This window comes from Cottoperca gobio, chromosome 20 (assembly GCF_900634415.1).
Source record: "Cottoperca gobio chromosome 20, fCotGob3.1, whole genome shotgun sequence".
In the NCBI taxonomy this organism is placed as follows: domain Eukaryota; kingdom Metazoa; phylum Chordata; class Actinopteri; order Perciformes; family Bovichtidae; genus Cottoperca; species Cottoperca gobio.
The window spans coordinates 4,992,873-5,019,468 of NC_041374.1; the positions used below are offsets into that span (position 1 = coordinate 4,992,873).

Here is a 26,596-nt window from a genome sequence, read left to right on the forward strand (position 1 = left end):
CGATGAGGAAATAGGGGGTGGGGGGGTCTGCCATTTGTTTGTTTATGTGGGTGAACTCAAATACCTCGTAGCCACGCCTCTGTATTGTCGCAAACATCAGCTAATGCCCCCCTCACCCATATTCAGGCAAACCAAAACAAACCAAACAAAATCCTTACAACTGACGGCGATAGACGAGTTCACATCCAGTATCAACAGTCTCATCTTAGCTAAAGGGTTAGCCCCCCCCCCCCCCGTAAACAACTTCTGCATCAAACTCCATGCAGCCGCAATGAACCCAATCAGCACAAATGGAAAGAAACACATGAAACTGGCAGTTTGTCCAGAGAAGCAGATCAGAGGAGGATGAAAGTGGGAGCGCCTCATCCTCGGCTTAGCCCCTCTCTCTTTGGACGGCACCTGACAAAAGTTGGAAACCATGGTAACAGGCACATACACACGAGTCAGCTAAAACGCTGGCTCCATTGAAAGTCGGGCTCTATGAAGAGGCTCTTAGCGCCACTTCAGTCACAGCAATACCACTTTATAGCATCAAAAACACACAGACAGACGCTGACAGCCGCGACTGATGTTAATTTCAGATCAATGCATTTAACTGGGGAAAGAAATGCAGCAAGTTCTACAACCAACACCACGGGGGCCTTATGTGATCATCCCAAGGGGTTTTTTTTAGATACATCTCAAAGAGTCCTTTAGAGCTGTAAAAACCAGTCCAAGGCGTTTGTATGAACTCAAATCAACCACTTTGATTCTCTGCTCCGTCTGCCTCAGAAGGAAGCACTCCCCACCCTGCCCTTGAAAGTCCTCAGATTCCTTCCTTACTTAGGAAATCATTAAGGGGGTCGTATTGACTCAATGTCGTCCGTCTAAGCAGCACCTCCCTCGGGGCATCTGCCTCCTAAACCCATTCTTCAGCTCAAACAGCCCCAAAACCATCATTACACGACTGACCTTCTGACTGACTCACCGGTGTCACCCCGTCAACACTCAGAGTGAGAATTAAGGATGAGCATTCAGGAGAGCGAATGCCTCACATAAGCAGTTGTTGAGCCAAATTTAAGACCAATTTAAATTTGAAAAGGAATACAAGGGGAGCATCATCTTACATATTTAGTTTTTCCCCTGCACAATATTACCCTAACGGGATTTTGGGTGGGGCACAGTGGAGGTTTTTGGATGGATGATGAGTGATAAATTGAAGAGCACCAGACTCTTCATCCAGTAAGAGAGGAGTGCCACCTGGAGGATGCAAACATGTATGAGTTGCACAGAGGGAACGGTGGGGAAGACCACTCCCAAACCGTTCTGCTATAACATGCCGGCATCGGGAAAGGTTTTTTGCTTAAAAAAAAAAAAAGAAAAGAAAAGATATAAAAATGCAAATGACAGCGGTTGCAGTGAAATGTCTTTGTAGAGAACTATTGGTGCAGAATTTTGCAGAAAACAACAAAGAAAATGCACTTATAACTCAAGGCCACATGTCAGTTTTATGGACAGCACTGGTCCTTGATGTAAGAGCACCATCCAGTGTTCACATGCAGACATTTCAGGCTAAAACGCACCACAAACAAAATGCCATTTCTGCAGACTAAATGTTAATGCCACGTTTACTGATCTGCCAGACATGAAGACAACACGCACGTCTGCAGAGGAATGACAGCGGCCTGGCGTGCCCCTTAAGGGAACGTAGGCAGGAAGTTATACAGAGTCAGCCCTTCAGTGGCATAAATAATAGAGCAGCTGCGAGCTTTTAGCTGATATAACAAGCCACTCTACATATTACACCCACTCAGATGCATCATCTCAAATGACCCGTTCAGCGGGTGAGGACGAGGCCGGCCCATCTTCCATATGAGCAACTGATATTTCCACACTATTTTAGCATGCCTTCTAAATTGATTAAATAGGACGAACACACCTTTTGATGTGTATCTAATGACATACTTGCTGATATCATAGAATAAATAACAGACATAACAGATAGTCGGGGAATCCCTAATTCTAAAGCTATAAATCTTATATTTCCTGTGCACAAGGCATCATCTACACAGGTATAACAGTACTAGGCTTCACCACCTGGGGGCAGTATCGACCCAAATATGATCATGGCGCCAGGAAAAGCCAAGAAGAGCTTCCTGTCGGGCTACTTTACTACACCTCCCCCTGGTTTAGCGAGGCTAATCCATCCTGTATGTATTCACACAAACCTCGGCCTGCTGATTTAACTCAGCTCCATTCTCCATGTATAATGCAACACGTCTACTGCTCCCCTGTACTGCCACAGGGGTGTGTACTGCATGCTAACGCAAATAACTTGCCATTCAGGCTATTTTAGTAAATGGCTTAAATCTTACCGAGGCACCGCTGCAGCTCGGCATTAACCTCCACAAACACACACTTAGCGGTCCTATATATGAACCACCTGAGGCTTAGCTGTCAAAACGGCACAGCATTCCAGAACCAGAGCTTAGCCAATCGAATGATGGCTATGTGTCATGGTTACAATCTCCAAGGAGACAAGGAGGAAAATACAACAGGGATGGGCAGACGTGCAAGCGTTAGGAAATGATGAGGTGAAGAAAAACAACCTGAGCAACAAACACAAAAAGGAACGCTATGAAGGGAAATGTGCGCAGGAAACATGATCAAATGTTTTTATTTATTATTATTATACAACTATAAATAAATCAAATAAAAAAACATGTACAATGAAGCGGTGAGTTTCACGTCTGAGCTGCCAGTTTGTCGTGCAAGCAGTGACCCCTGCGCCCTGCAGTTACATAAACACTCTGGCCTTGAGGGGGGGACAGGAAGCTGGGAGCACCAACTTTACTCAACTCCTTTTTATGGCCCACAATGCACTTCTGCAATGCATTTCCTGAGCATGCATTACACATACACCCACAGCACGGCACAATAAGACTTAGAATAATTAGGTATGCCACAGGCGTTACATAATGACGTGTACTTTGCATGGGCGTGCCACAGCTACTACAACAGTTCTGAATTTTTGATCACGTTTAAACCTCAGATGAGGGGATGATGCAAACAAAATTGCAATTTTATCTAGGCGCGGTGTGCTACTTCTTCCTTCAAACTATACCTTTAAAAAAAAAAAAAGGTAGAGAAGAAGAGAGAAACTTTCTTGTAGAGGGTTCCTACAGGTTGTCAGTGAATGGTGCGGTTCCCCTCCATCATTTCTTCTTCAGCGTGTAGGGAGCAATGTAATGTTGCATTCAAATTGAAGCAGACGGTGTCCTACTTACATGTCTTCCCCTAAAATAAATCTGACCTGTATCTCTAAGTCTGAAAACTAAAAAAGGAGCTCTTTTTCAAGTTCTTGACCAAATGTATAAGGAGGTACAAAATGAGTGCAAGTCATGCAAAGTGCAACTCCTATTTCCAACAACCGGCTTCTCAAACATCGCCGTCTATTCAAATCAGAATCAGATACGAGTTCTGTCCTTGAATGGATATAAATAGACATGTAAACAAATAGCAGCAAATATATATAGATGGTAATCTGGAGTAGAGAATGAAAGCCTACAGTGTGAAAATAGTCAAATGAATATAATGCAGTGATGCCGTTTATAGACATGGAAGAGGGAGTTAAAGGTCAAATGTTATTGGTTGTGGTGATTTCTACTGACGAGAACGAGCTTCTCAGCTGTGATGTTTACAGATTCGACACTTTTCTCAATTTTCTGACATTGACTTGATAATGAAAACACTCTGTCGCAGCAATAAACCTTGATGCAATCTTGAAAAACGTGACTTGATGCGAGGACTTACCAGCAGTGGAGCTGTGAGACTGTCAGTCAGGAGCGGGGAGGCCCGGCCTGGCAGGTGGCACCGGGTCGCAGTCCTGCACCAGAGGACCGCCTCTGAAACACGAGTCGACAAAACGTCAATCATAATGCTCAAGGAATGTATAACAATCTCTTACACGAGGTGATTTCAGGGTTTACTGGAAACATTGCCCGCTGTGGCGTCATAACGCAAAATAAAGCCTTCATTAGAGACATTTCAAAAATGTTCGTTAAAAAGGTTCTCGATTCAAAGTTCTGAGCGTCTGCACACGGCTCTCAACATGGCGGAGACACTCTCTGCTCAGGTATAGACATTACTCAACTATATCTTTACAGGGAAAAATAGTTTCCATTTTCCTCTGGCTTCAGACGGCGTCCTTTTGAGCGCTCTCTTCACACACACACTGGTCACACCTCTTAACAAAACACTGCATGTAACATCATTCATGACCTCGTACTTGAACTTCCTTTTTAAACTACATGGTTGCAGATGTTAAGTATGCACTAACAGGGTTGTCCTCATGTGCTACCTTCCCTGATTGCAGAGTTTTTATAAGACATGGAACAAATCTATGCACAAACAAAAACCCACCACTTCCTATTGTGCAACACTTCCTCTGATTCACTTCAGGTTTTCTACAAGGCTCCCTGCTACCTCCTGTAAGAGCTCTACAGCACCATCCAGCTCACGTTATAGTATTTTCACTCGGTGAACGATTTTGAAAAAAGGCATTTGAAAGTTAACAATGGAGATTGAGAGTACAAGCTCGGTAAACTCAGAGACCATGAGGACCGGGGGCCGCTTCTCTCTTCGCCAGCGCTGCATACAAATGCATGGAAATCGTGGCCGTGTTGGTCATGCATGAATGTGATCAGACTTCAAAACTCCAAAACCCGCAAGAACGCTGCGATCGAAAGAAGACACAAAGCTACAAAACTAAAAAGCAGGATGTAGACTAGATGCAGAGAAAAGAAAATGACGGTGTAGCGGTCTTTCTTCTCATCCCTCGGTCTTACTGAGGGTTTCCCTTCACGCAAACTGACGACGACTTGCTTCTAATCCACCACAGCTGACATGTCACAGAGGACATTCTGGGTGACATCTGTGGCAGGGCATCATGGGAGTCAGCTATGCATCATGATTACAGCTGGGGGGCCACAACATAAGGCCAAATCATTCCTTGAATGAGCACATGAGGTTATAGTAGCGACAGTGCTGTGGAGCAGTACATGCAGCATGTCAGGAAACAGGAAACGATGGACTGGGTCAATACGATTACAACAAAACACCAATATTAACAGAACGATGGAGTCATGTGCGACTAAATAATAAGCGTCTTGTTCCCGCAATTCAAACTGAAGTAAAAGAATATTTAAAATGTCAGTTATTCAGAAATGCTCAGGGGCTTTCACAGAATGTACCGATATCAACTATAAAATACCAGACTCCACAAACTGTAACCCTCTGGATCACTACTTTGTTTGTTCTCGTCTAAACACGCATCAAAAGAAGTATTGTATTTATATAGCGTCAAATCATAACAGAAGTTATTTCAGGGCACTTTTCATATAGAGCAGGTCTAGACTGTACCCCTCATAATAATACATTTTAAAATAAATAAGAATACCCAACATGGTGCTTTTGCTTAGACGTTCAAACAAGACTTCACAGCCATGTTAAGGTCCTGTCACACATATCTGTATGGCAGAAACGTATGCCGGCGCATACGAAATATCGGCAATACGTTGATATAAATTAAGGGTAAGTTGTGATCGTTTGAAGGACGCAGACGATACGTCGAACACGCCAGACACACGGCCCTGTCACACAGCTCCGTACGGCAGAAACATGTCGGCGTATATGAAAATTAGCTCAAAATGTGTCAGAGTCCAAATACGTCCAACCTTTCCACAGAGATGTTGTAGCTGACGTATATATAACGAATTATTATACGCATGTCTAACCTATTGATAGAGTATCACTTACTTATACAAAACGTATCAGAGCGTCTGGACAACGGAGCTGGAAAAGTGCCATCTGGTTCACGTCATGCTGATGCTGGAGAACAGAACGTACTCTTGTCGCAGCCTCTCAGCATCCTCCATGCTCTCTGATGATGGGTTCATGTATTCATCAAGACGTGCAATGAAGAAGTGAGGATGAGCTACTCACAGGGACCCTATATCCTATATTCAAACCCCAATAAGCTCCCAGAACGCTAGCTGAACGCTAGCTGTACTGTAGAAACACGTTTAATAAGTTACTCCGTCGTCAGGGATAATGTTATCATAGGGTAGGAATAGGTTATCCACTCGTTATCAATAAGTCGGCTGTAGGGTTCACCGTCAGCCGACGTAGCCGATATCTAACGTACCGCTAACGTATTCACGTACTGTATTCACGTACTGTATTCAGTATTCACGTATGTCTAACGTAACGTAACTTATGTGTAACGTCTGCATAACTTATGAAGCACACGTTGGGTACGTCCAAAAACTTTGAACATGCTCAAAACTTTTTCACAGACTCAGCGTTCAACAACGCACCCCAGCGTAACACAGCCTGCTCTTAACGAACACTACTTATACCTTACCTTATATCAACGTACACCAGCGGGTTGCCGATATTTTGTATACGTTATACATACACGTTGGGTATTCGTCTGATACATTTTGTATAAGTAAGTGATGCTCTATCAATAGGTTAGACGTGAGTATCTGTATACGTTCACTTTTCCGAGCCGATGAAAAGTTTAAATAAGGACCAAGTCATGGGAGGAGACGAGTAACAGCAAGTTAAGGGAGGACAAATCAGAGAATTCAATACCCTTAAAATCACACGACTCCACAGCACGCTCATGTTTACCAGCACAACTGGTCTGATATTACTTTATTCCCACAGGATCAGAGGCAATAACACAAACGCTGCTCAGTGTAGTTTCACTGGACTAAGCGCATACTTCCTGCTGTTTCAAAGACTCATTTCCTTGTTTTGATTTGTCATTTCCAGAGACCTGTACAGTAGCTACATACCAGAACTGGATTTGAAGGTTTTGTGTACAAGGACTGTTTTATGAGGCTGCAACAGTGCTATTAAAAAAGCAGATCTGAGGTTCAAAAGACACATTTTAAACGCGTGTTCTTACATCTTCAGTTTGTAGCAGCAATAAGTCAATATACCGAGCACGTTTGTTTGGTTTTAATTGACTCTCCACCACATGAAGGGGTCAATAAATGTGGGCCGGCATGTGTGGACCCGCTGTAAACTGTGTGAGCTACAGACATGAGCTGGATGGGGATATAGAGCAGGCCTCTGAGGTAAATCAATGTGGAGCGGGTCCATTTGTTACACACATACATATACGCTCAATCACCCGTTTATGTACTGTATATATAATGTAAAGTGCATATTTGTGGGTAATAGTGGGCAAGTTCTCCCCTTAGGTCCTATCTAATCTAAATCACTATGATAAATATATAAATATAAAAATATAAAGTTGGCCTATGACATATTTCCATTCATCTATTCTTAAGACAGTTGGGTTAAATAGTAGGACGGGTTTATTTGACAGTTTTAACACCATGTGAGGATGGAGGTTTGGTGCGGGGGCAGCACAGCAACAGTTTCATGCAAAAGCTGAATTTCCAGCGTGCTGATCTGCCATCTGTGGCAACACCCCCGCTATGTGTGTCCACTGACATGCAGGCAGCCACATGAGGCCATCATGCCTGCCTGGTTTAACTAAAAGAAAAAGAAAAAATCGACAGGAGAAGTTTTTGTAATACAGCAGGACAATCAAATAAGAGTACGAGTGTTGACAAATGTCCAACAGACCCTGTTCTCTACTGTATCTAAGCTCCCATTTCAGCCTTGAGGGGGTTTTCTGTGCATGTGTGAAAGGTGTGGGGGTAGGGGCGCACAAGGTGACAGCTTTTTTTTTTTCTCCTTTCGAGTGAGTTATTCATAGCGGTGTGTTCCACTACATTTACTATGATGCTGCTGCTGCTGTATATTACGGGGAGCAACAAATGAAAGCATCCTGTCGGAGGCCTTTGGATGGCATGCCTGCAGGAGGAGAAGAGAAAAAGCCAGATACTCTCTCTTCTCATTATGTGCACGCTTAGAGCTTCAGATAAGCCAACATCACAGAACGGAAGTAAGAAGGGTCGAGTCTACCAGCACGGCCGGCGCTGGCACACATACACATCAGAGACACGCATCAAAAGTATATTAGCCGCCACCGCCAAAGGCTGCAAACCCACAATAGCGAGGACCTCCAGACCATCTTTCTCTGCTTATTTAACAGCAACGCAGTTTACATGTGTTAATCAAAACACCTATTAAATAAATCTGTTTTCAGGCTGCTCAGCAGGGACTCTTCATAAAAGGCCACTAAACACATGCAGTCATAAAAAACTACTTTTAAAAGTAGACGGTGACTCGCAAATCCAATCAATACATTGTGATATCTGCTCTCAAATATTAATAATTCAGCTGTGTGCAGAAACAGGCCTACTTCGGAGGGGGGCACACACACAGTCAGCCTTTCCTACCGAGTGATTCACGCATGTCATCATTTCAAGTATGATCTGCTCATGGACAAGAGGAGGCATGCAATTGCAATGGAAGGGAGTGCGTGTACTCAAGAGGCAAATGAGATTATAGCACATAGAAGTGTATGACAAACTCCAATTTGTATTTTAAATGTCAAGCGGCGCATTGTCCACTGCGCTGAAATTGTAAGTCAAGTGCCTATTAAACTACATTCTTTTAAAACAACAATCCAAAGCGTTTAAAAATGTTTTTAATGACGCTGAAGTCACCAACTCTCCAGCATTAAGCCGTGTCATGGTAACGGTGTTAGAGCACAATGCTGCACAGGCCAAATCACAGAGAGGAAGGTAATCCAAATAACTGAACAAACAGCATTACGCCACAGAAAGGGATCAATACAGCTCTATTCTGCATAAAGCTGGAGACAGCAGCACCTGACCTGTGTGTGTGTGTGTGTGTGTGTGTGTGTGTGTGTGTGTGTGTGTGGACACATTAACAATATGATGTAAACAGATTTCTAAATCATAAAATATAATTTTGGTGTGGACTGTGTCAGAGAGGTGTCTCTGTGGTTATTTTCACAACATTACAAGACGTTGCACAAGTGCTCGTGTTATTGTGTCCTCCCACCATAGATCACACAAACAAAGCACTAATTAAAAAAAAAGAAAGGGTGGGGGGGGGGGGGGGGGGGGGGCTTTAGTCATTAATCATAAATTCCCACTCTGGTGAATCATCACCATTTTACGACAAAGAAAGGTGCAACGCAGCAGATTGTATGAGAAGTATTATTCATCACTGTTTAGTAAATAAACACATTTCGGTTTCCTGTCCCAACAATAGAGTAAAACCGCACTCGTTAACCGTTACAACGACGACTTCTAGATGAGACGTTTAGCACGAGTGCATCTACTTGCTGCCGGAAATACAATAAACAGTCCGACTGTCAGCAGGAGACTACAGTGAACCTCATGCCGAGAATAACTGCAGTAACCCAACCTGCAGCCGGCGGCTCAGTGACACTGGGTGTGTTTAAGGGGGTGGGTTGCAAAGAGGGGTCTGGACCTCTTGGCGACTTGTGTCACATTCCAGTGAAGTCAACAATTTATTCCCAATTAGATAATGTCCCACTAGTGTTTCCCAAATTAATGTGTGGACCGCTTACAGACTAATAAACATTTCAACTACAACGATAAATTGCAGGTCTTTGACATTTAACCGTCTAAGCAGATCTGCCCTAAAAAGGTAATTGGGAGGACTCCTGCCATTACACTAACTCTACCCTCATGTCACCGCCCCAGCTACAGTATCTACAGTTGTCCTAACTAGAAAATATATTTACTGGAGAAAGTGTGTGGAGAATCCTCTTGCACGGGCTTCCTCTGGGGTTAACAGAGTTCATTACGTTCATACTCAACACATCTCTGCCCCTATTGTTATTAAAGCTCCCATAACGCAAACACCGATGTAAAGCGCCGGCAAAAATCTTATCTAATGTCAACAATATCCTCGCGTAGAAACAGACTGGGAGTCAAAAACTGTGTGACAAGATTACAGCCGGATTAGAAGTAAATAATAACACGTAAAAGCTAAAAAGAATGATTTGCTTATTGGGGAGGGCTTTGAATGTTTGCTTTGTACAACGGTGTGGCGGTAGTATCCAATACATGTTTCATTTAGAAAGCTTCGTGCCTAAATACACCTGCATGCCTCTACCTGCTTTAGACTAGGATTTATGAGGGAATACATCGTGCCAAATGAGCCATATTCTCATTTCATGCTCGTTCCACGAAAAAGGTGAGAAAAAGCTCCCGCTGGTTACTTCCTGAACCCACAAAATGCTCGACACTAGATCTCACTTTCTTTACGCAAGTTCTCTCTCTCTCTCTCTCTCTCTCTCTCTCTCTCTCTCTCTCTCTCTCTCTCTCCTCTCACTTTTGCAATCTTTGAACTGCTGTTGCAATTTTTACAGGCAAAATAATCCAGCCCATATTTACAGGTCGACACTGACTCTGAACTATGTGTGTCAATCTGGTAAAAGCAAATAGAGAAAGATGCAACACTTCCTTCTTTCAAAATGTGCTGTAGCACTTATAAGGAAGACGAATTGCAGGACATATTAAATAACCTGGAGGCATGTTATTTGACACAACAAAACAGGGTTTGACATGACGGACAGAGACCCTTTTTACACTGGCTTGCAGTAAATCCAGGTTTCCTGATACAAACAAATGCAGCACATCATTAACAGCAGAGCTCCAGCAGTGTTTTCTTCCCCCAAAACACACTCTGAACAGCCATGTCTGTAGAGCTTGTTTATGCTTTTGTGACATGAAGAGGTAAAAGGGTACAAATATACATCTCTGAACTAATGTATGAGTCTCTAAACTTGTGTCTAACCAACCTCAGTGTAGCACAATTGGCCCATTTCTTTTTTGCACAAGCTGAGACCATGAGACTTGAGACAAACGTTACATCACAACCACAACAGAGTTGCACTTGCCTAACATACCATCAAATCATTGCTTTCTGGGATGTTTCACTTCCACTTTCAGGACCTTTGCAGAGACTGGGCGGAAAGGAAATGGCGCATTGCAAGGGTTGAATTGTGCAGAAAACTGATGCATCGAGAAAACAACCAACTCCACGCAGTCAGCTCATTTCAAATGAAATAAATGTGACAAGTTTATTAGTGGAGGAATATACAAATACTGTACTAAAGTACAACTTTGAATATTTCCATTTCATGCAACTTTATACTATAATTCAGAAGGAAATATTGCAGATGTGCAGCTACATTCATATATATTAGATTTGCATATGTGGATTTAAAAACCCTATAATGATCATAAAGGCTACAACCCAATGCATTGAAATAGCACTACATCTTGCTGATCATACTTTGAATTTAGGGAGTATTTGTACTATCATACATTAAATCAGAAGGAAATTCATCAAAGACAAACCAGCTATAACCAGCTGTCAGTGTGAGCATTTCCTTTAATGCAGCTGTAATGATGGATCATGTGCTGCCTGGAAACGAGCAGTCCTAATCCGAGTTTAAAACGGAATACATTACCTGTCTCTCTAGTGTAGACGAGGACCAACACAGCTGATAACCTGGAATTAGTAATAGGCTATATGGGTCAAGCATGTAACAGTCAATGCCTCTGGCCAAATAAAGGGAAGCGCTCGAGCTAGCGGTGTAGCCGGACGTCTACCTTGAGACCGCTGCCCTGAAAAGGGGAAGTTAACGGGGATGTAACTTAAAAACACAAAACAAACAAGTGCCACTATTTGTATTTTACAGTAACTTCGCAATGCAATGTAAAGGGGGTTTGATTTTCGCCCGACATGTTTATGATTCATCCCTTAAATTTGCCTCTAACAGTGAAAACAAGCCCGGCTTGAATGGCAACCGGTGGATAGTACCGGGGGGGGGGGGGGGAAAGAGAGGACAGAAGAAGGCGAGATAAAGTGGTAATACTCTCTGTTTCTTTACCTTGATGCTCGTAGGGGGAAACACTGGAGTCGACGTCTGGATACCACGCTAGAAAGCCAGCGGTACGGGCTGAAAGAAGAAGGAAAGCGATGTGCTGTTTCCGGGTTAGTTATTGAGCGTCATTGTGGCCGTCAAACGAGAGGGGAGCTCGGTTTGTCCCACCTCTGAGCGCGGAGGGGGAAGTTATACACCTTCCTTCCCTAGCTGAAGATAGTCCCGCCCGGTCAGTGTTTTAACGGTGGTGTCAACCGGATTACAACTGACCTAGTCTATTAACTGTGTCTCACCGCGGCTTTAATTAGAAACTCTAACAGTGAGTTAAAGTAGATGCTCTCTGCCGAAGTGTCCTTGAGCAAGAAGCTAATATAAACCTTGAACAAGCTCTAGGGGGCGCTAATACGCCATTTGACCCTACACTTTGACCCTTGAGTCACTTTAAACCTGTGCTAAAAGACTGTTTTCCCTATTTTATATGCATATGCAACACATTTGACACAATCAGCAGTCTCTTTATTGTTAAAAGCCACTTTAGTTTGGTCCATTTATGCTTTGCAGCCATAGTTTCTTTAATATATCGTTACTTATTCAAACTCTGTCATGCTGTAATGTGAGATCTTTAGGTGACAACTTACTTTAACTGCATGTTGCTGCATATTAATGAAAGATAATGTAATCCTTCTCACTGCTGTTCACAATAACGTTTGACTTCTTTTAGCTTTCAGCCACCAATTAAGCTTAATTAAGCACACCTGTCTTCAATCACCTGTGGCCAGGTGGAGCAGCGTATAAAGTCGCCCCAAAGTTGGCTGATCAGAAACATTGTACGATAGCATTTGGAAGCGTGAACGTGTCTATTTCATCGCAGAAGCGTATCGTTAATTGTTTGCAAAACCAACTTCAAGCATGGTGAAAGAGAAGGCTCATGTCAACGTGGTGATTATCGGCCATGTTGACAGCGGCAAGTCAACCACCACCGGACACCTCGTCTACAAATGTGGTGGAGTCGATCAGAGGAAACTGGAGAAGTTTGAGAAAGCTGCAGCACAGGTGAGCAAAGAAGAGGAAAAAAAACCTGCGACAAATGTTTTAAAACCTGTTTTTTTATAAATACTTTTATATTTCACAGATGGGGAAGAGTTCCTTCAAATTTGCCTGGGTGTTGGACAAGCTTAAAGCTGAGCGGGAGCGAGGAATCACCATCGATATATCTCTGCTGAAATTTAACACTCAAAAATACACCATGACTATAATTGATGCTCCTGGCCACCGTGACTTCATTAAAAACATGATAACGGGGACGTCGCAGGTAAGTCTCTTCACTTTCTCTAAGTTTAAATTCCTAGTTCTTTTCACTAATATCATGACTGTCATTTCAGGCTGATGTTGCCCTCCTGGTGGTCTCTGCAGCTAAAGGAGAATATGAGGCCGGTGTATCAAGAAGTGGTCAGACCAGAGAGCACGCCTTACTGGCTTACACTCTGGGTGTCAAGCAGATCATAGTCTGTGTGAACAAGATGGATCTGACTGAACCACCTTTCAGCCAGAAACGTTTTGACGAAGTAGGGCGAGGCGTGAGCAGCTTCCTCAAGAGGATTGGTTACGACACCACCACTGTGCCTTTCGTGCCCATTTCTGGTTGGACTGGGGAGAACATGATCACTGCAACTCAAAAGGTAAGGATGGCTTTAAAGTTACAATATCTGCTCGGGACATGCAACACAAACGTGTGTGTGTGTGTGTGTGTGTCTCTACAGATGCCCTGGTTCCATGGCTGGAAATCCAGACGAAGGGACGGACATGCGAGTGGGAAAACTCTACTAGAAGTCCTGGACTCCATTCAACCACCAGTGCGCACAATCAACAAACCCCTACGAGTGCCTCTGCAGGATGTCTACAAAATTGGAGGTAGAAAGAGCTGCAAGTAAATTAAATGTTTGTTGACCTGACTTTGTGTCCAAGCCTGAACTCAATTGATCAGGTCCAATCAAGAAAATGAGGTACAGGTGTGATGCAGGGATTAGAGTGGGGGGGGAGAACGACAATGTTTGCCAGTTGATGAAAGCTTAAACTTAAAACTTTACGACTGCTGTTGACTTTAAAATGCTCTTTGTTCATCCCCCTCAGGAGTTGGGACTGTGCCGGTTGGTAAGATAGAAACTGGCGTCCTCAAACCTGGCATGACCCTGATGTTCTCCCCTGCCAAGCTCACTGCTGAGGTGAAGTCCATCGAGATGCACCACCAGGGGATGCAGACGGCTCTGCCAGGACACAATGTTGGCTTCAACATTAAGAACGTGGCTGTCAAGAACCTGCGGCGCGGAGACGTGGCTGGCAACGCTCAGCAGGATCCTCCATCAGATGTCAGCAGCTTTGAAGCTCAGGTTGGTTCAATGAAGTTAAAATTGAAACTTATTTGTAGTTGCCACCTGTACTGATAAAAGTGCATTTCTGTCACTTAGGTGATCATCCTGAACCATCCTGGGAAGGTCAAAGCGGGCTACTCTCCTGTTCTGGACTGCCACACCGCCCATGTGACCTGTCGCTTTGCTGAGCTGAAGGAGAAGCTTGACAGGCGCACCGGCAAAAAACTGGAGGACCATCCGCAGCAACTAATGTCTGGAGATGCTGCTACAGTCAAAATGATCCCCGTCAAGCCCTTGTGTGTGGAGAGCTTCTTCTCATACCCATCCTTAGGTACGTCAATCCAATAAGTCTAAAATCTCCACATGTTGCCCTTCAGTGTTTTTACCGTTTGAGTTTCTTCCCCAGGTCGCTTTGCAGCCAGAGACCTGAAACAGACCGTCGCTGTAGGCGTCATCAAGTCAGTGGTGAAGGACCAAGGATCAAAACTTCCACAGAAAGCCCAAGTGTGTAAATAGTTTGTTTACCAGTATATTCTGGTATGGCTGCTTTATTTTTTTTGGTAATTTGTGTTGTGACACAAAATATTTATGTTTAGTAGTTATTCCTGTGTTAATGTTAAATCCAAAAGAAGCTGTTGCATTGGCTGTAAAACTTTGGTTGAGTTGTTGAGACTACAAAATAAAAGAATTATTTGAACATTGTCTTGACTGATTGGATCATTGTGCAGCTACTGCAAGTAAACAATCCACCACAGCTTTGTCTTATCTTAAATGCATACAATAAAGCAAAAGAACAGGCTCGGACTTCAGTACAGCACTTTATTTATGATACAATGGGTTGATGGGTTTGTTCCTTAACATGGGGGGGGGGGGGGAGAAGAAACTGCAAGTCAGTGAGGACTAGGTGAAAATACATCAGCTCTCCAGCCTTTTACAAAGTCCACCGTGCTTCTAAAAGACATCTCTGGTTCACAGGCAAACCTGGAAATGTACTGCATCCAGTAACATGGAATGATATTGCATGACTCAAACTTAAAAATGTCAAGCTCATAAGGTTTTTACAAGACACTGAACACAGGTGTGACGTTTCGAACCTGTCAGAAAATCAAGTTATTGCTAAGATGTCCTTGAGTTTCCCGTACTTGTCGTCAATAGTGGCTTTAAAAACAGGATACCTTATGTGTAGTCCTGCGTAATAGTGGCTCTTCTAACCCTGAGGTGAGTGTCCTTGAACGCAGCACTCCACTCAATTCCAGTCATTGTTGCACCATGCACAGAAAGTCAAAGAACTGGAGATGGCGTCGCGTTTACGCAGAGCATACATACAGTGAACCGTGTAACGAGGAGTAAATTAGTGACCTACAGTGAACCACAGGCTTTGATATTCCACCACAGTAGCAGCAGGTTTCTATACTGTAAAACAACCATAATACGTGTACACACAAAGCAAGCAAGAACGAGGAAGTACATTTAATGGTTTCGATTTTTGGGGGAAGATCAGTGGGAGACTGCAGCCTCTTCAGTCAACTATGGTGGTAAACGGGGGATGCAAGACGTGGATAGTGACATGACCTATTTCATATTCCATTTCTTTAATTTCCAGAAATAAGCTGATCATTACTCGAGGGCCAGTAAAATCAATACAGATAAAATTCAAAGTCTACCGCCCTGATGCTTATTCTGACGGGTAGAGCGCAATGGTACATGTTTTGTACAATAAAACATGTATATACACTCACACACAAATATATATATTTACATACATATATACACAGTAACAGCATAAACATAGACTTTAGGTAAGTGCTAGGGTTTTGAGAGTGGCTTCTTCACAGCCGTGCTATAGGGTTAAGATAATACTGGTAAAGGAAGAATACACACATTCTTTGTACAGCATGGATGAGGCATCCATGGCTAGATGAGCCTTCTTGGGTTTCTTGTTTTTTTTTTTCCTCTTCTTTAGGACACTTGTCGTGTGACAAGAGGTGTTATGATAGCTATTTACAGGAGCTCCCAATTTAGGGAGAGGCGTGGTGCAAGTCTCTCTGACTGTCAGTCACTCAGGATGTGCACAAAAGACATAGGGAACACCCCTTTTCTTTCCGGCTCTCCTTCAATGTGCCCGATCTGGAAGTGTAAAGAGAACGTGTGAGAAAAAGTTGCTTCTTGTGATGGTTCCAAGAACACCAAGAAGGGCTAGAAATAACAAAAAAGTGTAGTATTGAGGCTGGACTCACCCACCACTCCTGGTCCTCTTCTCCTGTAACTATAATCACCTCTCCTTCAACAAACGTCAGTTCGTCATCATTGTCAGCCTGGCAGTCATAGATCGTCTTCACCCGACGGGATTTGCTCTTCCCCTGGACATACACATAACAAAACTGCTCATAGCTAACAAAGCCTTCTCTTTTACTTAGCTTAGTTAGCTTAGCATTCATAATATATGCTGCTGAAAACATCATTGGGTAAAAAACACTTTTACTGAAAAAGAAGCATGTTCATACCGTGTTGATCTTCCGCGGGAGGGGCACTGGGGTCTCTGCAGTCCCTGTTGGTGTCCCATTGGTGTCTTCAGCAGATTGTTGGGGGGGGGTCCCTATATTTGCTTGCTGATTAGGTGACGGCGAGTCTTGAGGCTGAGGCTGAGGCTGTGGTTGGGGCTGGGGCTGGGGCTGAGCTTGAGGTGGAGGTGGAGGCTGCGTTTGAGGCCTCTGCACCGTGTCTCCGGGAGGCTGCCTGGGAGTGGACTCGGCTGTTCCAGGTTTCGGGGGGATGTCTGCGAGGTGAGGCTTCGGAGGCAGGTCTTTGAGCTGGGGTTTGGGCGGGAGGTCTCCCAGCTGAGGTTTAGGAGGGAGGTCAGAGAGCTGCGGCTTCGGAGGAAGTTCTCCGGGTTTAGGAGGAAGTTCAGACGGCTGGGGTTTGGGGGGCAGGTCTCCCGGATGAGGCCGGTCTGCCAGAGGAGCCTTCTGCGGGGTTTCGGTTGCCGGCGGGGACTTCTGGAAGACCTCTGGAGGGAGGCTGGGCTTATCCATAGACGGGTGGTGTATGGTGTCGATCTTCCGCAATGCCACTGGAGAGAAAAGCATCTCATTACTTAAAAACTTCTTCAATCTAACAGCTTGCATCAAAATAAAAACTGGACAAAGGCTGTACCTTTCTGAGGTAGTTTGGGAAGAACCCTTGGACCAAGTGTTGACTTTGTGTTGATGGAAGTAGTGCTGGGAAAACATTTTTGATATGACGTTAAATACATTTAATAAAGCAGAACCTCAGAAGATGCTTGAGATGCATGACATTGTTTCGGTACCTTTGCTGCTGAGGGATTCCTTCAAACTTGTTAGAAACAGGAGACATCTTGCTGACAGGAGGAGGGGTGGAGTCGCTTCCTAAAACATTGACATTGATGACGACACAGATTACTCAACACCATAACAGAGCACTAACCCAGAGATTAGTGTGATATAAATGTGGAAATAAATGAACATGCTGTGATGGTTAAAAAAAAAAATAATGGAGGGAGGCGTCATCTGGCTGAGCTTTCCATGAGCCCGAGTTATTTGGAGGTTGCGCAATTAAGTGTCATCATTTAATTAGTGGTTGGGTGTTACTGTATGGGTGACACAGAATGCACAAAACACCACAGAGGACCAATGATAAATGGAATAACGGTGTCATTTATCCCCATTATACCCACAGATGATTGCAGGTAAGATGACTGAGGTGATTTTATCTGTGTTACAGTATCACTGTTCAGTGCACATGAACCAGAGTCAAACAAACTGATGCTTTCATTTGAGTCATTGATGTCTTTTTGTGCAATTTGAACGTATGTTTATTGGTGAACTTAACTGAACTTGAGATGTTTCATTTCATTTCTCTAGAAAAAGCTCCAGAGTTCCAGCTTTTGTGTGAAGATTTGCTGCTTTTCTTTTACCTCTAGTGAAACTGAATCATTTCTTAAAAACGTTTAAAAGGTTGTCACCCTGGACTTAAATAAATATTAAAATTGAGATTTATTTTAGAGCAAATGATTCATCAGTTAATCAAAACAAAAATACAGATTAATCCATAATAATCAAAGTTGTGTCCTATTCATATCCATTAAGCGTACCTTTGAGTTGCACAGAGAGACATAACAATGCAATAGTCTGACTCTAAATGGAAAAACCCTCAAACCCCCAAGAAATCTCTAAACAATTGAAAATTCCTTCTAACTCGAGGTCTTCTTACAAGCTTTATCTGGATCTGTTAAAATAACCCTGAAAATTTTGAAACAATGAAAACATCCGAGCTTCAGGCTGGAGTCATGCCTGAGTGAAACCAGCCCTACTGTTCGGACGTGTGCTTGTGTCTCACCCCCAGTCAAGCCCCCTTTACTGTGTGGACTGTGAGAGAGCGGGCTGGGTGGGTCAGACAGGGTGCGTTTGTGTCCAGGAGGTGGGGGCGGAGGTCTCTTCTTGGACAGGGTGGAGCTGGCTCCTGGTGTGAGTGTAGAGGGAGGGCCAGATGGGGGAGGAGCTGGAGGAGCGATACATAAAACACATGAGGTGACGAGGCTTCCCAAAAGTCATTCTGTTAACCCCCAAAACCCAGAGAAGATAAAAGGAGAGGAAAATGAAGCATGGAGGAGAGGAGGAGTGGAAAATATGGAAAAAAAGGTTTTTGCTTTCAGGAATACGTTTTTTTCCAGGACAAAATGAGGAAACAACAAATATAAAACAGAGATTTCTCAACGGGAATACAAAAATAATGAAAAGGGACGCTAGGATTTGGGGTGTGAGCATATTTTTGGTGTCTTTACTCGTGAATTTGTTTAGGAATACGCCTGTTTGTGTCTAATGGGACTCACTGTTCACTAATATAGAGAAAAGTAGAGTGAAGAGCAGCTAACAGAGAGCTCAGCCAGGGAGGAATCAGCTGTGGTTAAGAGTTTACAGCTCAAGGATGGCGGGACATGATTCCCAGTAAGACAAAAATTCATGTAGGCAAGAAATAATAAACTGGAGACGCAGCGTGCCTACATGGCCCCATTGTTTACTTAAATAAACACCACCACCCTGTAAATGTGAGCTGTAAAGCAGGAAACAACTGAGGGATAAGTGTATATATGGGGGCACACAGCCCAGTAAGGGGGAAAACATAAAACCAGGATATTCACTGATGTATGGTCGAGTGCCAGCCAGAGTGGCGTAGTGCGAATGAGAGCCAAGGAATGCCAAGTGTGGAGCTGAAAGAATAGAGAAACAAAAAAAGAGAAAGAAAAGAGAGCGAGATGAGGAGTGTGGGAGAGAATCTACAGTATGTCAGTCTTCAAAAGAGCTGCTCCCACACACTGTAAAATAACAAGATGAAATCTTATCAGTGGAAAGCAAAGAGGAAAAAAAAAAGAAGAGGAAAAATGGTGCGAAGCCCCCGGGGGCGAGCTCTTCAGTACCCAGTGGGAGCGAGCGCTGCTAATCTGGAGCATGTGCAGAGCTAGCACGTCATTCTATATATGTGTGTGTGTGTACATTTAGCCTCTTACTCAGCCTTTCAATCTTATTTTTGCGCAAATCAAACTTTAAAACTTCACTTGTTGTTAATAAAAATAAGATTTAAAAGCTCAATAAAGGGTTAAAATGACTTGTACTAAAGAGGTTAGTGTTTTAAACCCCTCCACAGAGGGAGGAGTGTTATCTTTAATTGCAATAGTGCAACGACAGCACGGCCACAGTGCAACGCGTGCATGATGTGTGGAGGAAAATGATGAAGTGTGTATCCAGCTTCTCTTTCTCAGGCCTGACTAACTATTGCCACACTGCCCTCTCCTGCATGTTTACTGTGTAATGCAATCTTAATGACACCTGCCCCCCGCCCTCTGATTTTTGTGTTGACAAATTGCATTCCACTGTAGGGTGTGTGTGTGTGTGTGTGTGTGTGTGTGTGTGTGTGTGTGTGTGTGTGTGTGTGTGTGTGTGTGTGAACTGACTGACTGACAAAGAAGAAACTTTCCAGAAAAGTGATTCCTGTGCACCTGATCCTGTCCTGGCTATAATCAAACATTAACAGACGTAATAAAGTACAGTACAAAGACTATCTTCTCTCCGCTGATCAGACACAGTAAATCATACAGACAACCATTTGCATCGCAGGCTGACATTTGCACAAGAGACATTAGCAGAACACGATCTCCTGGATTTACTGCCCGTCGTGGTTATAAACTAGAGACTGATAACACGGTGGATGTTGGAGCAGGCAGTTCTGACCTTTGCCCTGGTTCCTAGGTGGCAGCGGCGGCCCGTCGGCCACGGGGGAGCAGGTGAGGTCGGTGGAGGCGCTGTACATCTGGTTGGTGAAGGCGCTGTAGGACAGACGCTGCTGTTTGTCCCTTTGGCTGATGAAGCCCGGCAGGGAGAGCTTGTCGTGTGGAGAGAGGCTGGAGGAGTGGCAGAAGCTCTGAGGCCTCGGGGACCGGTCCTTCTTGATGGGACTGGGCTGCAGAGGGACATGAGACGGAGCCGACATCAGTCGTATGCAGAGCTAACGTCATAACCCAACATGCAGATTCTTTAATACAGGGGTTCTCAACCTTTTGTAACTTAAGGCCCACTTCTTACCATGTAGCACCCAAATAAATTACTATTAATATTCCCAACACATCCCGGGTGTTCACCACATTCGACACACTGACTCCAAACTTATTGTATTCAGTCATATTTCCTCATCACGCGCTTTTACTGGCGCAGGGTCGTCTCTCGTTAGCTGGCTTTCAACAGCACTGCACGGCGCGTGTTGAAAACCTGACTGAATTCAAGCCCAAGCGACTGAATGCGACGCTCTGTTCGAACCTTATCATCGAGGTCGTCATCGCTCTCGTCCATCTCCTCCAGTCTGAGGCTCCACTCGTACTCCACGTGGATGTGAGGGTTGAACTTCCCCTCTGCAGCCTGCACCAGCTGACACGCAAACACAACACGCTCATCACTTACATGATAGATAGATACTATCCCAAGCCATGGGAACGTGTAACACTATAAGGATAATCATACATCATTTCATCTTTCCTGGATTTTATAATGCATTTAAAACAGATTATTTTTTGTCTGCATGGCCATGTAAGCGTTAATAACTAACATACATCAACAATTACTTCCACTCTGCTGTCACTGCTGCCTCAGGCTGGAGACAGACCTTTGACTGCCATCTAGTGTTCTGAATGATCTAACACGATGTTTACTCAACCACAATCTACACGCCACAACCTTTTCTGTCATTTGCGTGTATTATTATTATTATTATTCTTCTTCTTCTTCTTCGATGAAACATTTTTTTCTTTAGAGCATTAAAATCCGCTGTACTTACTGCCTCCTCGCACTGAATGTTCCTCAGTCGCCTGGCAACATCCAGCGCCGTCTCTCCGTTCTGATTGGCTGAAGGGGGGAGGAAGCATGATCAACAGTTGAGAGTCTGGCGTACAGATGACATTAATGAAAGGATGGACCTCGACATGTGACTCACTGATATCAGTAGCTGGCTTTCCCCTCAGGAGTAACTTGAGGCACTCGGGCTTCTCGTACATGCTGCAGTAATGCAGGGCGGTGTTCCCCCACTCCGTCTGCATATCCAGGTTTCCACTGGGAGAAAACACACACACACACACACACACACACACACACACACACACACACACACACACACACACACACACACACACACACACACACACACACACACACACACACACACACACACACAGGTCACAATCCTGAGGGGGATTTCCACACTCCTGCAGCTTCAGGTGTTATTATCCAGAAAGTTATGATTTTGCATGAGAGAAAACATTTTCTTTCTGTTCCCGTTGATACTCTGAGGTTTGCACTTGTAATCAGCTGTAAAAACTAAATATAAGAAAGATTGTTTGATGTATTAGCCATGCCGAACCAGCTTCCCTCTTCGCTGTCACAGCAGGTAAATAATCCCTTTACAGAGGGGCAAGAGAAATATCTTAAATAATGAGGGCTTAGCATGAAACCATATGAGCACAGCTATTAATTAATGACAGGGTTCCACTTCTTGTGTGTGCAGTTAGAGCAGTGGTGGGTAAACAATTGAAAAGAGAGGAATAAATTAAGGCAGGGAACAAGTGCTTGACCCATTTCTGTTTGCCTTGTGGGAATATGAGCGGAGCTGTGCAGCGCTAAGCTTTCCTCTGCACGTCCTCTGCTTTAATACAGAGCGCAGAACAAGAAACACTCACAGCAGACACACAGACATCATTGGATCCTGCGTGTTTCCACAAAACTGTTGTTTACTATATCATTCATCTCAAAACCGCTGATGTGTTTGAACATATTTTGACAGCTGTAAACCAATGCACACTTATGCAATTCTATTTGATGAACATTGATCTTAAACCTGTACCTGTTCTGCACAAGGAAGTCCACTAAGTGCAGTGAGGTCTGGTCAGCAGTCCGTACAGAGTAGTGCAGTGCTGTCTCTCCGGATTCCTGCAGGGGGCCATCAAACACAGCAAAGACACGATGAGACAATCTTGTGCAGCATCCATTCTGTATTCTCTCCCTCTCTGCGTCTCTTTCAGCATTTAAACAAGCTGCAGTAAACAAAATGGCTCCTAAAAATTATATTTCAGCAGGCAGAGCTAACATTTGTACAGTTTTGCGAGTATCTTGCAATAATTTTTATCTGTGAATTAAAACTCGATGTAATTTCTTTAGGTGCAGCATTAAAGATGGAGATGAAAGATTAAATGTATATGGGGGGGGGGGGGGGGGAATATGTGCTGTGCATTTGGTGGCATCTTGGCTTCTATAGGGAAGAGTAAGGACTGTATGTAGTCACGCATCCCTGTCTGTGTCTGCTTTTGCAGGGGAGTGGGATGTCACTGTGCTGTCAGCAGCCATTCAGATGCACTGACAACAGCAGATCAGATATCGGTGAGTCACACTTCACAGCGCAGACAGCAGCAGCAGCTCCCTCTGTCACCAAGCGATATCCTCTTTTATTCTGCTGCTGCATTGTACACTTAATTTTTCATCAGGGGAACTACCATGTCTGTGTTATAAAAACCTTGACCCATTTATGTCAGATGAAGTCTGATCACCCGTGTTGTTTTACGGCATTTACAACATCCAAGCCGAGCCACAGAATGAAAAGCAGAGACATGAATTATGCTGCCGCAGATGTCGTCATCGGAGTAAATATGAACTCAAATGAGATGATGCCCTACAATGTGCTGGATATCACCACCTGCTGGTGAACTTATCCGGATGGCTCTACGTTTTCCAACTGTTACACCTTTTTTTTTTTTACCGGCCAAATAATTCACCAACTGGTAGAAATGTGTCCGCGTTGGTCGTCCTGCTGCCTGTAAAACCTCCCGTGGCGATGAACCACTGCAGTAACACGTGGAGAGCTCCGAGAGGGACGATTCTGGGGCTTGTAAGTCCAGTGTGAGATCATGGTGTGTGGCATAAAGAAATATATATATATACTGAAGCCACTGCAAACTGCATTTAGCTGCTAAAGATCCACATATTTCCTTCAGAAGTTGGAAGAGACCAAACACAGAGCTAAAAGAGAGTGAATATTGGACAGAAACATGAATGAAATGAAGAATCATTGTGCTGCTAACTGCTAACAAGTTCCTCATATTAACCACCAAGTGGCCAAAACACAGTGAGTGAAGGCAGAAATCTTGATAGACTATAAATAAAGGATCAGCATGTTGTTTCTCGATGAAGATTAACCTGACCATGTAAGCTCTGTGCATACACTTTGAGGACTCACCGGTCCAACCTCGGGGAGCGGTTCCATAAGTTCCACCCCCTCCGCATAGACCTGGATGAGGGACAGCAGATCCCTGGACTGAACCGCCTCAAACAGCTCGATCATCTTAGCCGACGCAGACGTGCACGTCTTCCTCGCATACTTGTGGTCCACATATTTAACGTTGATGAACTCCTTCCTCACCGTCCTGTGGAGGAGAAGAAGAATTCAGTCGGCTGTTTGCGTTCAAACAAACGTTTTAGCTTTCTGCTCAGAGAGAACTCACATGTCACTGGATGGAGTGGGCTTTGGAGTAGGGGTAGTGAGGTTTCCCTCCATGATCTCATTGAAATTACTGTTCCCTACATTCTTGGCCAGCTGGGCGAGGAAGAAGGGGAAGAAAAAAATCAGCATTAGATCACAAAAGTTGAAGAGCATTCGCATGTTCTCAGAGACAGATGAGCACATTGGTTCTGGGAGTATCTCCGTCCTCTCCAGTGTTTCCACTACTTTTTCATTATTTCTAATATTTCACTTGAGATTAAAATAGTAAAAGGGCGGGGGACCGCTGGCTTCACATGTCTGACTCACCAAGAGTTCTGAGGTTCCGAGCTTGTCGAGCTCCATGGACTGGATGCGGGAGATGTGGACCCCCATCTCTCGGTGGATGCCAGAGCACTCGATGCAGGTCAGGATCCCCAGGTTGGTGGACAGCCACTTAGGATCTATAAACACAGAGAATAAGAGAAAGCTTTTGTTAATGTTCTCCATAATCTACAGTCTGCTGCTGTAGTCGGTGTGATCACAAGTGGGTGGACATATGGTGTAAGTGCAGTAACACTATTACAAGTTGGACATATGCCTCACAAACTTCAACCCAAGTCCAGCCTGGGATACGTCATCCTATCGCTGCTCTCAACCATCACATAAATACCCTGAATAAGTATTAAAGAATAAACAAGCAAGAGATTCAGCAGTAAATGAGGTCCTGTCCCTTTAAGCCTGTCAGTACAACAATTGGTTTCTCAGCGTCACTACATTTGATTTATTCCTGTATGATTGCAGAACTTGGGGGGGGGAAATGTTGAGCCTTGACAGGAGCGATTACTCTTTTTTTAATTGTGAGGGTTAACACCACAACCACTGAAGCCACTGTACAAAGATAACCATCAATACATTTCCAGCTCCATAACTCCTTTATTACTGTGCTGTGATTGTCTTCACGAGATGACACACTTTCTAAATGTGGCAATAAACACAACAATTTTCCACAATTATTTCACCTGATAAAAACAAAGTTTCAGCTGATGAGACATTATTCTGAACATTAAATTAACCGGATGTTCGCTATCTTTATTCATACATCAACAACAATACATTTCAGCCCACTAGAGTACTGTGGCAGGCACACACAGTGTCCACAGTCACGTCACACTGCAGGAGGGAGATAGAGCCCATTGTGTAACCGACTGCCAAGCAAACGGCACGAGTGCGCCGTGATGTAGCGCTCTCCTCTCTAAACCGCTGTTATTGACCGACGTCACTGCCTGATGTTCTGATGCAATCTGGGAGATTAAAACAAGCTTGGAAACGTAGAGCTGGGCTGGTTGTGAGCCTGCTGATGCTGATGTTGTTCGGTGTGGATCTGACAAGTGAGCACCAGGCAGACGGCGGTGGTAATGTCCAAAAAACAATGAGTCATACACAGAAACACAGGCAGTCGGCAGGCCCGCACACACATCTTCACAACGTAATGAACAGATGCACGCTGGTGATAGGTCACAGGGTGCATGTTAGGCATGATGAGCTGATGCACAGTGACCTCTATAGCTGCTTAATGCTCAAGCTGCAAAGCTGTCTCTTATCGAGGGAGATCCTGGGAGAATATTACATGAGATGGAGTCGTCCTCTTTCTACTCAGACCAGAGGGAACAATGAGGTGACCTTTCAAAGTCATTAAAACGACCTTCCAACCGTGAATTTTATGCACTGAGGAAAGGAAACCCTGTCAGAGCCATTGATAGAGGAAAAAACAACAGGAATCAAAGAGGAAACGGAGCTTAACTCCACATCTGGGACATACATTGTGTACTGTACATGATCGGATGCAGGAACAAGAGTATAGACATGACAGAGTACCGCCCCTCTCTGCAGATTGCAGGCGTCGACAGAGCGCGTGTAACTTATGTAACGACGTGACGTAAGGATGTTGTTGTTTTTTCAACCCTCAGAGTATGTGTGTGTGTGTTTGTGTTGACAGAGTGTGTGTGTGTGTGTGTGTGTGTGTGTGTGTGTGTGTGTTAAGTATCAGAGGGCCTGAATGTCTACGCCACTGCCGAGTGCTGAGTCTTTGCTTCCTAATGTGGGGGGAGGATCAGGATCAGGTTGTGTCCTGAATGCTAACAACGCTTGTGCACACACACACACACACACACACACACACACACACACACACACACACACACACACACACACACGCGCGCTCGTTTGTCGAAGGCTGCAGGGGGATTTGTAGCTTGTTCAGTTACCGTCTAACTGAAGGACACTGAGTTCAGGGCAGCTGTGACATTGCAGAGAAATCAAAATTGGTGTGTGTCTTTAA

General features: G+C 44.1%; 3 protein-coding genes across 10 annotated transcripts in view; 1 reads left to right on the forward strand and 2 right to left on the reverse strand.

Moving 5' to 3' along the window:
- Positions 1-12,013, reverse strand: part of fam49bb (family with sequence similarity 49 member Bb) — a 28,125-nt gene extending 16,112 nt beyond the window's left edge. Inside the window, exons 1-2 of one of the 2 annotated variants that reach the window (XM_029457470.1) lie at positions 11,867-12,013; positions 3,793-3,884 (exon numbers count right to left, since the gene is read on the reverse strand). The gene's annotated coding sequence lies outside the window, so the exon portion shown is untranslated. Of the gene's footprint in view, positions 1-3,792; positions 3,885-11,443; positions 11,464-11,866 lie in introns of those variants that run through there. The other variant, XM_029457471.1, reaches the window with a different exon arrangement.
- Positions 12,014-12,659: 646 nt separating this feature from the next.
- Positions 12,660-14,931, forward strand: eef1a1l3 (eukaryotic translation elongation factor 1 alpha 1, like 3). The gene is made up of 7 exons (XM_029457467.1): positions 12,660-12,913; positions 12,993-13,172; positions 13,243-13,539; positions 13,621-13,771; positions 13,991-14,247; positions 14,326-14,560; positions 14,636-14,931. Exons 1-7 carry the CDS (start codon positions 12,770-12,772, stop codon positions 14,743-14,745), a joined length of 1,374 nt encoding a protein of 457 aa, XP_029313327.1. The 5' UTR covers positions 12,660-12,769; the 3' UTR covers positions 14,746-14,931.
- Positions 14,932-15,034: 103 nt separating this feature from the next.
- The window catches only part of asap1b (ArfGAP with SH3 domain, ankyrin repeat and PH domain 1b), a 40,775-nt gene continuing 29,213 nt past the window's right edge, over positions 15,035-26,596 (reverse strand). For 2 of the 7 annotated variants that reach the window (XM_029457461.1, XM_029457460.1), the window contains 15 exons: positions 24,586-24,719; positions 24,281-24,372; positions 24,016-24,202; positions 22,630-22,715; positions 21,727-21,842; positions 21,571-21,638; positions 21,057-21,164; positions 20,475-20,703; positions 19,388-19,456; positions 18,586-18,747; positions 17,537-17,615; positions 17,383-17,447; positions 16,734-17,299; positions 16,467-16,589; positions 15,035-16,356 (listed from right to left, as the gene is read on the reverse strand). In XM_029457461.1, the coding sequence (XP_029313321.1) occupies positions 16,282-16,356; positions 16,467-16,589; positions 16,734-17,299; positions 17,383-17,447; positions 17,537-17,615; positions 18,586-18,747; positions 19,388-19,456; positions 20,475-20,703; positions 21,057-21,164; positions 21,571-21,638; positions 21,727-21,842; positions 22,630-22,715; positions 24,016-24,202; positions 24,281-24,372; positions 24,586-24,719 (2,159 nt within the window). In that variant the 3' untranslated portion in view covers positions 15,035-16,281. The remainder of the gene's footprint in view (positions 16,357-16,466; positions 16,590-16,733; positions 17,300-17,382; positions 17,448-17,536; positions 17,616-18,585; positions 18,748-19,387; positions 19,457-20,474; positions 20,704-21,056; positions 21,165-21,570; positions 21,639-21,726; positions 21,843-22,629; positions 22,716-24,015; positions 24,203-24,280; positions 24,373-24,585; positions 24,720-26,596) is intronic. The other 5 variants (XM_029457462.1, XM_029457463.1, XM_029457466.1 and 2 more) reach the window with 3 other exon arrangements.

Bases quoted from the DNA above. Each gene is read 5' to 3' on its own strand.
- eef1a1l3 (XM_029457467.1), top strand. From the start codon at position 12,770: ATGGTGAAAGAGAAGGCTCATGTCAACGTGGTGATTATCGGCCATGTT. The intron at 13,173-13,242 runs GTAAGTCTCTTC...CTGTCATTTCAG, and splicing joins TGATAACGGGGACGTCGCAG to GCTGATGTTGCCCTCCTGGT. The intron at 14,561-14,635 runs GTACGTCAATCC...TTTCTTCCCCAG, and splicing joins CTTCTCATACCCATCCTTAG to GTCGCTTTGCAGCCAGAGAC.